At 38.2% G+C, this 15,094-nt stretch overlaps 1 protein-coding gene across 18 annotated transcripts in view; it reads left to right on the top strand.

Moving 5' to 3' along the window:
- Positions 1–15,094, top strand: part of Dlgap1 (DLG associated protein 1) — an 882,629-nt gene that overhangs the window by 589,216 nt on the left and 278,319 nt on the right. Inside the window, exon 1 of one of the 18 annotated variants that reach the window (XM_070029521.1) lies at positions 9,601–9,865. The exons of the other annotated variants lie outside the window; for them this stretch is intronic. Within the exon in view, the coding sequence (XP_069885622.1) occupies positions 9,815–9,865 (51 nt within the window). The 5' untranslated portion in view covers positions 9,601–9,814. Of the gene's footprint in view, positions 1–9,600; positions 9,866–15,094 lie in introns of those variants that run through there. 18 annotated transcript variants of the gene reach the window in all.

Here is a 15,094-nt window from a genome sequence, read left to right as displayed (position 1 = left end):
TCTTAGCAACTTTTCTGCCTGGGTTGGTCTCAAGCCTTGATTTTCTGTATTTCAGCCTCTTGAAGATTATAAATATGGGCCACCAGTCCCTGGCAAGATATTCTCTTTTAAATTCAGGAATATGACAGTAAACATCCTCTGAAATATTTTGAACTAGGTTTCTGTCATGGTTTTTCTACTGCATTCATGTGTGCGCTTGAGAATTACTACCCAAATGCTTACATTCAAAGGTGTCTCAAAACCTGCAGAAGGGTAGGACTAATGCAGAACATCCCTCACCTTTTGCCTTCTTTTGCTGGTATCTAATAGATGCTATTGCACTATGCATGGAAATTAAAAATGTCCAGGGATAAGTTAGCATCACCTTCGTTTGCATTCATTCAACCAACGTTCCCTTTCCTGAGTGCTTGAAGCATTCTTTTTAAACCTTTTCTGGGATACTTTTGGGCTAACTATTCTGAATGCCTATTCACCTATACAGCACCTATCTTTTAAATAAATTAAGTACATAGAAGGTTCTTTTGTTTCTTTTACTTACTTTCTGAAATATATTTTAATATAATTATTCCATTCTTATGTTGTCTTTGTTAGCTTTTTTACAAAGGTTTTACAGTTATGAGTATGTTGGATCTCCTTTGGTAATCTTTAATATATTTTCTCCCTAATATTGTTTGTTTTTCTACTTCCCTTCATTTGCTTCACTTTCTTTCAATTCTGCTAACTCCTGATCCATATCCTTCAGCAATCTCCTAGAAGTGTCCCCTTGTCTTTCTTTCTTCTTCTTTTTCTTGCAAAGAACTCCTTCTAGGGTGAACAAATGCAATCAGACTATTCTATACGCTATGTGGGAAATGACCTATTAACTTATGGGCAGGGATGAGAGGGCGAAACTGGAGAGAAGCAAAGGAGAGGATGACATTGTGCAAACAGAAATATACTCATTACCTGACTTATGGTAGCCCCTCTGTAAAACACATTAGTAGTAACAATAAAATTATTAAAAGGAAAAAAAACCAGAACTCTTCTACTGTGTGATCTTCCTTAATGGCTGTAGTCAGATTTCAGGTTATACATTGAATCTTTATGACAACATTTTGAGGAGGGTTGTTGTTATGTAGGAGAAAATTTTAACAACTCTTTTCCTTATTTCTAATAATATCAGCAACATCTTACCTTTTTGTTACTCTTACTTACATAAGTTGTATTTTCTAGAGAATTGGCAGAGGACTCTTGTGGTGGTGGGGGGGGGGCGTGATAGACAATAGTTTTCTATAAGAACTTCTTTGGGGGCTGGGAGTTTAGCCCAGTGGAAGGGCGCCCGCCCAGCATGCGCAAGGCCCTAGGTTCAGTCCTCAGCCCTGGAAAAAAAGGGAAAAAAAAGAACTTCTTTGATACTACTATATTAAATTATTAGTTATTTATAATATGAAGTTAGTTAAAATATGAAGTTATTTGTCATTTACTTATAATATGAAAAAGCTATATAATCACATATCTGATAATCATATCTAAACTTACTTCAAATCATGCATCTAACCTGGTGATTTCTGTCCTCCTTAGTTACTTTATGGGTTACTTCACAGATTACCTGACATATGGGACATGAATTACACAGGGCACTTTCAAATATTTTCTGGACTTTAATAAGATGGGCTGGTCACCTTTCTTCAGCTACATCAACCCCAGAGGTCTTTCCAGCTTTTACCTCTTAACCCGAAGCCTCTGCTTTTAAAGAGTGACTATGCAATGGTGGCTACTGAGTTCAGCTATATCTAGGTTCAGCTATATCTAGGTAACCCCGACCCCTATTCACTTAACACATTATTATGACTTTAGTCTTTGGCTTTCTGCCTGACGCTAATGTTGTTTGGGGATTTTTTTTTCTGTTGGTTTCAATGACAATGTAATTTATGGGTATTTCTTTCCATTTTCTTTGTAATGGATTCCAAAAGGCATGGTAAAATTCCCACTAACATTAAGAGACAAATATTCTCTTCCTGTTTATTTTTTTGTTATGAAGATCCTTTGGTTAAGAAGGTTCGGTGTGTATGTTTACAGTGAATAAACCATGTTTATCCTTAAAAGTAAATATACACATATAGTCTGGTTAGCACACTTCTTAGTAAATGTGGGCTGCTTCTTTTGTCATGCAAAGACCACCCATTGAACATCCTGCTCCAGGGATGTGCCAAGTTATACAGTCAAGCCCTTCACACTGGTGCGTCTATATAGCGTCTTTCTTAAGGTTTCAAAGTCTTGACCATCTCCACACATTAGCTGCCAGCGTTTCTTTTACCAATCTTTAAAATTCTTAAGCAATTCTAAATTCTGCCTTCTAAGAAAAAGCCCTTAGAGTAAGAATGTCTCTGGGCACAAAAACACAAGCTGAAATATTTAGGTGATCCCTTTAAAAAGAAAAATATCTTTATTGGGAAAATTAAATTATTAATCCAATGAATCTTGGGTTACTTTAAACCAATATCTTATATCTTAACTTTCTAAGCACATGTGTGTCTGACCAATAGTGGATCTTTATGATGTAGTGACATCATAGTGAAGTTGACCAGAGAAAGATATCAAAGGGCTAGATATATGAACAAGAACAAGATGAGGGGGGTGGGGAAGGAGAAACAGATTCTGTTGGGTGGTGAGTACTAGCAAGAAGGGGATTGAAATAACAAGAAGGATAAAAGCAGTCAAAATAAATTGTTTTGCAAGTATGAAAATAGAATAATGAAACCTGTTGAAATCGTTTTGAGAAAGGAGGATAGGAAGGACAGGAAAGGTGAGTGTGTTTGGAATGTATTGTAAACATGTGGAAGTATAACAATGAAATCCTTCCTGTATAACTAATATAACTGAATAAAAAGTAAAAATAAAGCACATCAGGAACAAAAAGAACACCATTACTGATGCCTGATGGAGAACACAGGCTTTAAATTAATTATTAGATGGTATGGTCTTTGTATGCTCTTCATTCACTCAAAAAAAATTATATACTAAATGTTTACTCCCTGTGAGGAGGCAGAGGATTCAGTGCTGATTAAGAGAAGTCACAGCCAGCCACGTGTTGGTGGCTCATGCTTGTAATCCTAGCAATTCAGGAGGCTGAGATCTAAGGATAACAATTTGAAGCCAGCCTCAGCATGAAAGTTTGTAGCATTCTTATCTTTAATTACCAAAAAAGCCAGAAGTGGAACTGTGGTTCAAGTAGTAGAGTGCCAGCCTGAACAATAAAGCTCAGGGACAGCACTCAGGCCCTGAGTTCAAGCCCCAGGACCAACACCAAAGAGGGGGAAGGGAGGGAGGGAGGGGAATAGAGGAGAGGAGAGGAGAGGAGAGGGAAGAGAAACAGTCGTAGCTTCTGTTCCTTGATCTCTAGTGATCAATGATGAGATAAAATTACTCAAATCAATCACATAAATGGAAGCAAATTTGCCACCATGGTAAGAGCTCCTGAAGTATGTGGGAGCTCTTCTTTGGTTCTCCTTCAAGGTAAAGTCTGCAATCAGAACTGTCCCTCTTTTTTTTCTTTTAAAAAACAATTTAATTTGCAACTGCACTAAAAAGTCACATACATAGAAATATATCTATTTTCCTTTGCATAAGACCACTAACTAAAGGATTTTTCTATCTTGAGTCAATGCCACATTTAGTCATTGTACTTCAAGAACTGATTGTCCTTAAGACTCTATTGGCTGTTTCGGTTAATGTATTTCCATATAAACTGTACAATAAAATTCTGAAACTTCATTAAAAAGTAAAGGTCTTGGAAACAGCACTGACTTCATAGAAGACATGAAATCATTATAACTTATAGAACTGTCTCTTTTCAACTGTCCCTCACAGAAATTGTACCTGAATTCACTTTCGTTCAGGACTAAGGCACTTTGAATTTGTTTTGTTTTGTTTTGTTTTGTTTTGTTTTATTTTGTTTTGTCAGTTGTGGGGCTTGAACTCTGGGCTTGGGCGATGTCCCTGCACTCTTCAGCTCAAGGCGAGCGCTCTACTGTTTGAGCCACAGCACCACTTCCCAGGACTAAGGCACTTTGGATACTAATAAATGGGCATCTGGTATTTTGTAGCAATCTCTGACACCTAAAATCAGACTACTGGGTTCCTCAGTCTAACGTATTTACTATCAACAGCACAGTCTCTTACTTGTCTTGTTAGAAAGATGACCAACAGAGAAGGCAACCAAAATACCAAAATAGGTGTGTGTTGGTGCAAGCCTGAAAGACCAGCACTTGAGAGGGTGAGAAACAATAAAACATTTCATAGTGAGACCTTGTCTCATAAATAATTAAATAATAACAAAAACAGAGAGAGTCAACACAAGAAAGTCTTCTTCAAAGATGCCAAGAATGTATTGGTGATATGCTTTGGGAACTTTCTGCTCATAATGAAAACCGTCCTATGTGACCACTTTGCTCAGTACCTATAAAGACTATGTAAGAGCATATTGACATAACTTTCAACACTGTATCCCCTTAGAGAAAAAGACTATGATGAGGTGCAAAGAAAAACCAGCATACGTTTGATGAGTTCAGGGACTCATGTCTCAAGCAGCAGGACAGTATATTCAAAGGAAATACTAGAAAGATCAGAATTGAATCTAGAATGGCCAATTGCAGGAAACAAGGCTATAAAGTAGGAATCTGTCATTGAAGATCCTGCATGTCCTATTTAAAATTTAAACTTTTATAATCTTCTCTGTGTGTGGAAAGAGTGGGGTAAGCTGATATTTACTTTGCCTTCTGGAAACATCTGTTTATATGGTGTGAAAAGAGAGCAATGAGAAAGGAACACTTACGCAAAGACAAATGTAGTTTTTCTGATAAGAGAAAATGGTAACCTGATCCAAGATGATAAAACAGGGGCATTGAGGCAAGTGGATATAGATGAGAAATTCCAGATCTTCAGAAGTTGGGAATATGGAGGGAAAATAGTGTCCATGGATTAGTTATCTCTGACTGAAAGATGGTGGCTCCATTCACAGAAATAGGGAACTCTGAAGCAACTTGGAATATTTACTCTGAGAGTAAAGGTAAAAGCAAAAAGAGTTTGAGCTTGAAGTTGCTATGTATGTATAGTTTGGAAGTCCAAATAAAGCTGTCACCAGGCACCAGTGGTTCATGCCTGTACTCCTAGCTACTCAGGAGGTTGAGATCTGAGGATCATGGTTCAAAACCAGCTGAGGCAGAAACATGTGAGACTCTTATCTCTAATTAATCACCAAAAAAATGCTGGAAGTAGCGCTGTGCCTCAATTGGTAGAGTGCTAGCCTTAAGCAAAAGAAGCTCTGAATTCAAGCCCCAGGACTAGCACCAAAGGAGGAGGAGGAAGAAAAAGAGGGGGAAAAGAAGAAAGAGGATAAGGAGGAAGAAGAGGAAGAGGAGGAGGAGGAGGGAAGGAGGGGGAGAAGGAAGAAGAAGAGGAGGAGGAGGAAGAAGAGGAAGAAAGAAGCTATCTAATACTTGAAGTTCATATGGGAGTTTCAGGAAGAGATTACTAATTTGCATATTATCTACGTAGAGTTTCCTATAGTTCAAATGTCTCTCCCCCTTGCTTCTGCTGTCCTTTCCCATGTGAAGATGTCATTTGGTTAAAAATAATGATAATAGATTAAGTAAAGTAAGACAGATCCAAAGAAACATAGGTCCCATGGCTTCGCTTATTTGCAATAATTACTATACATCTAGGATGAGCAGATGAGCAGAATAGGTCAATAGCTATATACATATGATTATATAAGATGATGCTAAACAAAATGGACTCCAAGACATGAAAGTGAGTGTTGGTACAAGCCTGAAAGACCAGCACTTGGGAGCATTTCATAGTGAGACCCTGTCTCATAAAATAATCAAACAACGAAAACAAAGAGAGTTAGTGTGTTTGACTTTGGCACCCTGGTATTGTATATTCATTTATTTGAATTAAAAAGGGAAGGGGAACAACAGAATGGTGAGACAGAGGACAAGGGGGAAACCAACGCAACAACAATATACACAAAATAATATGTTGGAAATGGTCTGTACAACTTGGGGATGTTGGGGGAGGGAAAGTAGGAGACAAATGAAGGAAGGGGTAAAAAGGTTTACAAGAAATGTACTCATTACCTGACTTATGTAACTGAAACCCCTCTGTACATCACCTTGACAATAAAAAAGACTTTTAAAATATAGAAAGATTAAAGTTTCAGAACTTGATATTTTTGTTCTTCCCCCTACCTCCTCCCCACGGTGCCTCCTCCTCTTCCTCTTCTTCCTTTATTGTCATCTGCTCACATTAAACCATCTGGACCAAACCCTTGAATTTGCCTTTTTTTCTTCCATTTGTTCTAAGACATGTTTTTGTAAAGTTCTTTAATTTTCTTTTTTTATAAACCTTATCTCATTCTGGGCTTGGTCCTCTTGGTACAATTAGTACAGACATCTGTCACTCACCTGTATTCTTTCGTAATTAAAAGCCCAATCATATTACTGAGATTTCAGTGTCAAAGCATAAAATTTACCTTTTGTTTGTTTTTAATGCCAGTCCTAGGGCTTGGACACTGTCACTAAGCTTTTTTTTTCCTTAAGGCTACCACTTCACCACTTGAGCCACAGCTCCACTTCTAGCATTTTAGTGATTACTTGGAGAACCGAGTCTCATATACTTTTCTACTTGAGCTGGCTTCAAACCATGATCCTCACCTCTCAGCCTCCTAAGTAGTTAAGATTACAGGCATGAGCCACTGATGCCTGGTAGAGTTCACCTAAAAGCAGAGAATTCAGTAGTTTTGATACATTCACAGGATTGTACAGTCATCACAACAGTATAAGATAAAAGCATCTCTGTACATATTAGCTGTGACTTCTCAGTAATTCCTACCCCAAGATCAAAGCAGCTACTATTCTACCTGCTTCTGCTATACATTCTTCCTATTCTGGATACTCTATTATAAATAGAATAATAAAATATGAGGTCCTTCCTCATGGGCATACTGTAATTATCATACTGTTTTCAAGATTCATTGATCAATGTATAGCATACATCAGTACTTTCTTCTTTTTTGTGCACATGTGTTCCTGTGGATTAAACTCAGGGTCTCACACTTGCTAAACAAGCACTGTGCCACGTGAACTACATCTCCCATCTTTCATTTGTTTTTTCATGCCAAGTAATACTCGTAATATTGTTGACAAACAATAGGGCTGTTTCTACTTTGGGCTATTGTGAATCATGGTGCTATGAATTGTAAATATGTATACTAATTTTTCCTGTAGATATTTATTTTTATTTCTCCTGGTATATTCCCAGGAGTGTAATTTCCAAGTCTTATATACCATACCAAACATTTTGAGGCAAATCGTTAATTTAATTATGCCTTTAAAAATTATTTCTCATTAAAATCAGCCATATCCTTATTAGCTCTGGAAAGGAGAATTTTCAGATTTGATTTTATGTAGCAACAAGAACAAGAACTATTTTAAAATATGCTCTAAGTTAAAATTGCATTACTCATTTTGTCCTCATCTATTGATAACTTAGAACTAGTCTTGCTGAGGTTATTGGAGATTTCCATTTTGAAAGCTCGATTTTTATCTTCTGGTCTCTGACAGCTCTCATCTGTAGTCCTAACTGTTCAGGAGGCTGAGATCTGGAGGATTGTGATTTGAGACCAGTCTGCGTAGAAAAATATTTGAACACCATCTCCAAAATAACCAGCACACAAGGCTGGAGGCATGGTTCAGGTGGTAAAGCTGAGCAAGTAAGAGGGCCTAAGTACAAACCCTGGTAACAGAAAAAAAAAAGAAAAAGGAAGGAAGGAAGGAAGGAAGGAAGGAAGGAAGGAAGGAAGGAAGGAAGGAAGGAAGGAAGGAAGAAAGGAAGGAAGGAAGGAAGGAAGGAAGGAAAGAAAGAAAGAAAATGCTAGGTTTTAATAAACACTGCTCATTCAAGTCTTTATGAAGTAAGACACACCAGTAAGTAAGATAACCAGATGCAATAGTTTCCTTGCTCCATCTAGAGATGAGACATACACTTTATTTTCTGGAATGTTTCTCTATGAAAGTTAATGTTTTTAAGGATAAAATATTTCTCAAAGGCTTTATACATGGCTCAATGGAACAGTGTCTATATAAGGCACTGAATTTAAACCCCGGTACTGCCTTCCCCAGAAAAATATTTCCCAAAGATTTCTAAAATTTGTTTAAGTCTTTTAAAGAAAATTAATGAATAAAAGAAATGTGGCTTGTTGGACAGTGGTGGCTCACTTCTGTAATCCTAGCTACTCAGGAGGCTGAGATCTGAAGATCTCCCTGATATGTGGATGCTAAAGCCAAAATACAAGATTTGGCAAAGTAAGAGAACTCAAGAAACAAAGGACAGCCACCCATTTTGTCATATCATTGCTAAATGACTCCATGTTCTAGACCATATATATGGTAGATATAGGCATGCAACAGAGGGAAGCCAAGAGGAGGAACAAAATGAGGGAACAGCCCACACTAAGCAAAAGGAAAGAAATGTAAACATCAACTGATGTGGAAAAAATAACTTATATTGTCAAAGCTCATAGAATTCACAAACTGTATAGACCATGATGATGACAATTTGCCTTGTGAAGGTTAAAAAGTGTTTGTGTATCACTATTCCACAATACTGTGAAATATGTGAAATTTATATAATCACCTAATCTCAATTAAAGGAAAAAAGTGAAGGAAGGGGGGATGGGTTAGGAGAGATGGGTGACAATGTTGTCAGACACTTTGTACTCATATATTGTTTTGTAGAATAGGAACTTCTTTGTACAACTACTTAAAGATAATTTTTTTTAAAAAAGAAAATTAATGAATAAAAGAAATGTGACTTGTTGGACACTGGTGGCTCACTTCTTTAATCCTAGCTACTCAGGAGGCTGAGATCTGAGGATAGTGGTTTGAAGTGAGCCAAGCAAGAAAGTCTGTGAGCCTCTTATCTCCAATTAACCACCAAAAAGCCAAGAGCGGAGGTATGGCTCAAGTGTAGAATGCCAGCCTTGAGTGAAGAAGGGACAGCATCTCGGCCCTGAGTTCAAACCTCAGTACTGGTGCGCACGCATGCACACACACACACACACACACACACACACACACACACACACACACACACACACACACACACACACAAGTTCTTTATCATCTTGAAGGAGTTGTACAAAGGAGTTGCCATTTAATAAAGCAGTTTATACAATATGTGTTTATCAATATCACCCCTTTTAAATACTGATCTCCTGAGAATGGTGAACTATTGTAATTTTACTTTAGGATCACCAGAATCTCTGTTTATTTGCTATGTGAAGGTTCTAGCCAGTTTGTGTGTGCACATTTATCTTCAAGACTCAAAACTCTTTCCACTGCAAGTCCAGATAATCAGGCATCTGTGTTTAGCAAATTGCAGGTACCGCTCCCTCTCCCTGTCCGTGAACATCCCTTTCACAGAATATGGGTTGTAAGGTGAATCAATAGCCCAACAATCCACCAAGATGAAAGGGAGCAATGCAGTTTTGCTGAGACTGAGTGTATAACTGTCACTGCCCCGCTATGCACAATCGCACAGGCTTAACAATCTGCACTAAGGTAATCACTTCGGTAATGAGAAGACTTAATTTCATCTTCATATGAATGAAAATGTGAAGTTGTGAGGCGAGAGTGAGGAGCCTATCTCCAATGCCTCTCCCTCCACCCTGCCAGTCCTGTGTTTAGTGCCTCACTCATCCACTTTGCATCGGCAAATCATAGAAGCTAAGTGCTCTCAGCTGCACTCTACCAAATCACAGCTGAGATGAATAATGAACTTAATTTTCCATAAGGACATTCTCTTTGGCATATCAGCTAATAAGGTAAGCTAATATAGCAACTCTGGATGGTGGAAAGGTAAAGAAATAGTTTTTATTTGTGCTCGGTTTCTGTGTTTCTAATTTTTCTATTAACATGCTGGAGTTAATTTTGTATTTTGTGGTGTCTGTGAATTTGGGATGAACATTTGTAACAAGTACCCTCAATGCACTCTTTTTTCTTTTGATGAGGTTGTTTATGGTACCAGAGGGGCTGAGGGAGAAACAGCTTTTTAGAGACAATGCATCCATATAATAATATTTTTATCATATCTCATACGGAGTGGATTTAGTTGAGCAGCAGAATATTTAGAAACAGCAAGGGTATGTTAAAATTATTAAAGCACTGATTGCTGAAGATATTTATCATGATGTAATATACATTGATGTTGAAATGTGCTCTAAAGAAGCAGGCTATATACATCATGTTAGTTTCTGAATCACTTCATTTCTAAGTACATGCTATTCTACAAAAGTTAGTAATTTTCAATTGCTAAGATTATTTTACAGCTTCAATTTAGGTAGGTTTTATTTTACAGGGTTGTATTTTTAAAATAGCGTATTGGTAATGTGAGTTTTTCTTATTACTTTTTAAAAAATCTACCATGGTTGCAAGGCTTTTGATCCATGTGGAAAATATCCTTGGCCACTAAGCTCATGGAATTAGAAGCTACAGATCTTTCTGAGACTCTTTTTCACTACTTTGGCTACTGTATCACAAAAAACAACAACATCAAAAAAAAAAAAAACAACCAAGATGTAATGAGCCCATTTCAAGGCTGGGTTTACTTTCCATGACATAGCTTTTCTATGTTTAAGCTAGAGAGCTTGATTTTATTCAGATCATAGCACCAGTCCCTGAAAGTAGCAATTGCTTAGCAAGATGAAGAAGAAATCATAATCTGTTCTATAAAAATAATTAAATGGAAAATATAATTAAGATTTGTGTTTTCATGCATTCTGGGAACACAGCTGTGTCACCTGAAATCAGAGACTCTAGTCTCTCAAAGTAGGTGACCTCAAAAGATATTTCTGAAGGTCTAGTCAAAAACAGTCAAAATAGGGAAATTGTGGAGTGGAGAGAGAAGAAGTGTTTCCTCTATTCCTTCAGCCTCATCTTTGTGTTCTGTTTTTGTGTATGGGAAATGAGCTGTGGATTTCAGGTGTTTTGTGTCATGGAAGTCTTTAAACATCACAATTAGACATTATGAGTAAAGAAGAACTTTTATTTCCTCCTTTGAATTGGTCACCATGTCATGTTTTTTACATTTTTCTACTAGTAATGATTTAATTCAAAGATCATCCATGATCCACCCTCATAATTTAAACATTTCTCTTAAAATATCACTAATTTACTAAATGTACAGGATTTCGGATTGTGGAATTTTAGTCAGTCACAGTTAATTCTGAAGAACAACAAGACAGACATATGGTACCTATTCATACTTCAAGGTTTAAAATATGTTCAATTTCACGGTGTTTATTCTGTCTGCAGCTGTTGAAAGCTCAGGCATGGTGCACTGTTGTGAATTTGTAAGGTGTTCATTGTATTTTACTCTTTTCCCCTTTTCCTCTCACACTTCATCTCTCCAGACATTCCTTGGCAATGCCCATTTACTTTTTGGTTTCTTTGATTCTGGTATTTTTTCCTGTTATCCAGAACCTCTGGATGCCCTCTATCAATCTTGAAGTTCTAAGGGACAAAAAAAAATCTAGAAAACAAGTCTTTAAACACCAAGTTGTGAATTTCTGTTTCCTATTATGCATACAATGAGAAGACTTCTTATACAAACATGGTTTCTTATCCACTATTGACACCTAAAATTGACTCCACAAAGCTGTTCAAGGCTATATGGTCAGCATCATGCCCTTCATCTTTTTCTGCAATTGGCCAATTATCTATCAGCCCTTTAAAGTATTTTTGGCAACATCAAATGAAAGTCATTTGTTATTTACACACACATACATTAACTACTGTTAATGAATAAATGGGGAAAATACAGAGAAAGCAGAACCACCACCTTCTCCACACACATGCATGCACACACACACACACACACACACACACACACACACACACACACACACACACACACACACACACACACACACACACACACAGCAAGGACCAGAGAGTAGCTACCAACTAAGGACAGCAGTGACTCAGGTGGCAGCATTGGTACAGATGGCCACCATCATAAAAGGCTCTTGGCACCACAGCAAGACAGCTGGCACCAGGCATCCAACAGACTTGTTCCCAAGACTATGTGAAGCCCATTCTTGGTCAAAATCAGAATTAACTGGAGGAGGAACGTGGATGAGAGAGGACTGAATTATATCACTGAATTTGGATATTATTACTCATTGTGACCTCATTCACGCTCACAGACTGGGGAACCCAAGCAGATCTGAGACACAAAAGTAAAGGCTTTACTCAAAACCTATCACATCTAACCCTGCACTGTTTGTTTTTCACAAAGGGTCTTATTTTTTTGTACTTTTTTATTGTAAAAATGCTATGCAGAGGGGTTAGAGTTACACGAGCAAGGTAATGAGTACATTTCCTACTGAGCATTGTTACCTCCTCCTTTGTCTTCCATAGGGTCTTTACTGTGCCCCATCTAGCCTCAAACTTGAGATCTTCCTGCTTCTCAAGCAGCTGGATTACAGGCTTGTACCCCCACATCCAGTTGCATGGATTTCTTTTATCTGTGTTTCCTATTTCTGTAAATGGTACCACTATCTAACTTTTGTTTCATTCCAGAGACATAGAGATTGTGGCTTGGTGAGTAGCTGTAGTGGTACAGACTCTGTCTAGCCCCAAACTACAAACCCTAGTAGATCGATTAATTAGTTAATTTTTAATACTAGCCAGAAATGTGGGAAACAGTCTTAATACTTTCCCCTGCCTCTCTCTCATATCATGTCTTTATGGCGTTCATACAAATTGAATGACAAAGGAGAAGAAAAAAACACCAGATTCCATACATCTTATTCCTGTTTTCTCTCCATTCCCCTTTCATTCTCCCAGGTAAATATTTACCATTTGTTTCCTAGATTGCTATAAATAGCTCCTACCTGATCTTCTTGCCTTTAGTTGTCCTTTAGTCCAGTTCAAGCTGCATGCTATAGCCATAAGGATCTCTCTAAAATGTAGAGAGATCATTAACTCTTCTTAAAACGTGTTCAGTTTTTCTGTGTGGGGTAGAGCAGGCTGCTATCCCCCCATTCAAGAGGCTGCGGGAGGAGGATCAGTAAGTTTGAGTCTGGCAAGACCATGGCTCTTTTTGGTAGGGAGTGGGAGTTCAGTCCTGGGCTTGAAGTCAGGGCTTCACTTGGCTCTTTTGCTCAGTGCAAAGGTGGAGCCACATCTCCACTTCCTGCTTTTTGCTGATTAACTAGAGATAAGAGTCTCACAAACGTTTCTGTCCCAGCTGGCTTCAAACCATGATCTCAGCTCTCAGCCTCCTGAGTAGCTCCCAGCAAGACCACGCATATCTTAGAGAGAGACAGACAGAGACAGAGACAGAGAGAGACAGAGAGAGAGAGCAATCAATGGTTCTTCTTTATCCTCAAGAAAAAGTATAAACTCCTTAACATGACTTACAGGACGTGCTGTAACTGAGGACAACCTTATTTCCTTACTCTTTCTCTGTCTGTGCTGCAGTTCAGCCCTTGTGTTCAGCATAGATGCCCTATGCTCTTCCCCAAGGTTGTTTTTTTTTTATTGTGAAGATACTGTGCAGAGGGGTTACAGTTACATGAGTAAGGCAATGAGTACATTTCTTGTAGAGCATTGTTACCCCCTCCTTTGTTGTTCTCCCAGTATCACTTCCCTCCCCCACCTCCCTCACTCCCCCCTACCCAAAGTTGTAAAGTTCATTTCCAATATAGTCTTGTGGGTATCATTGTTGCAATGACCCTTGACCCCAAGGGTTTTCATGAATTGCCTTCTCTTCTGTCTTCTATCCTCTCACCTCAAATTCCTTTCCTCCTTTCTCAACCTTCCCATCTCACTAAGATAACACTTCCTCCAGAAAGCCCTCTCTGACTGGCCAAGTTGGAGTTAGGTACCTTTGCTAATATGTTCTCACAGCAGCCCTCATTTCCTTGTCCTGTTCTGTTTATAAAACTTTTACTTGTTTGATTCTTCTACTAGCCTGTCAGTCCCCAGAAGTTATGAATCCAGTCTCTTACACATCACTATGGTCCACACACAAATTCCTAGCTGCACTCCTTATTAAGTTTTATTATCTTTTATCTTATGTGGTTACAGAGACTGAATGCAGAGATTCTTTATCTTATCGTTCCTACCAAGATAGTTCACCCAGATTCTTTGGTCTTCATCTTCCTGTTTCTGTCAAGAAGAGAAGTGAGCTCAGATTATCCTAAGTGACACTGATATTAAGGATGGGCCCCTTGATCTGTGTGATTCCAGGGGCCAGCTCTAGCTCTCTCTGGTACATGGCCCCTTGCCTAGTTCAAAGGAGAGAAAATAGTTATTCTCTATAATGTATAGTGATAATAGAAAAATCCTTAATTTTCCACTATCTGCTACTGTTCATTTGCTTTCTGATCTCCATCAGTGTGGACTATTACTAACCTCAAAGTATTTTTCATTGTGCTATAGTATTTATTCTTATCCTTTCACCAACAGCAGCCTATGTCTACAGGAGTTTTCAGTCTTTCCTACATTCTCTACAGTGAAAGTAGCTGGGCCTTCCATTTCAGTTTTGTTTCTGTTGTCGTTTTCAATGGGAATCATTTTCTGGGGCATTTTCTGTGATTACTCTTTCCATTGCACTTTTACCCAAGCTCAGTTGTTCCTTCGTGTTCCTCATCCTTAGACTGATGTCAGCCTACATAGGGGCTTCCAGTGTTCTTTCATGGAGAAGCAAATTCCTCCTTGTTGCCACCCAGTCACATAACTAGCATTGCTGTCTGTGGAAGAACTCTTTCCAAGTACAGCCCAGAGAGGGAAAGGTACAAAACTTCTAGGAAATTTTTCCAATTTTTGTTGACCATTATAGTCTTTGGAGTCATGAGTCAAACCAACACTCTGATGTACATAGTTGGAAAGTATGAGAGACAATGCAGAACTGTATAAGTAGAAGCTTTTGAGTTGGCTGTAACTAGATTGGATTTCTCTAAGATTTCTCTGTGTCCTGAACAGGTAACTTAGCCTTCCCTGCCTCAGTTTCCTCAACAGTGACATGGAGATAACAGTGGTGTCCA

The sequence above is a fragment of the Dipodomys merriami genome, unplaced genomic scaffold, assembly GCF_024711535.1.
Source record: "Dipodomys merriami isolate MVZ:Mamm:240054 unplaced genomic scaffold, mDipMer1.0.p SCAF_2, whole genome shotgun sequence".
NCBI lineage: Eukaryota > Metazoa > Chordata > Mammalia > Rodentia > Heteromyidae > Dipodomys > Dipodomys merriami.
This window is presented reverse-complemented; position numbering and strand designations above follow the sequence as displayed.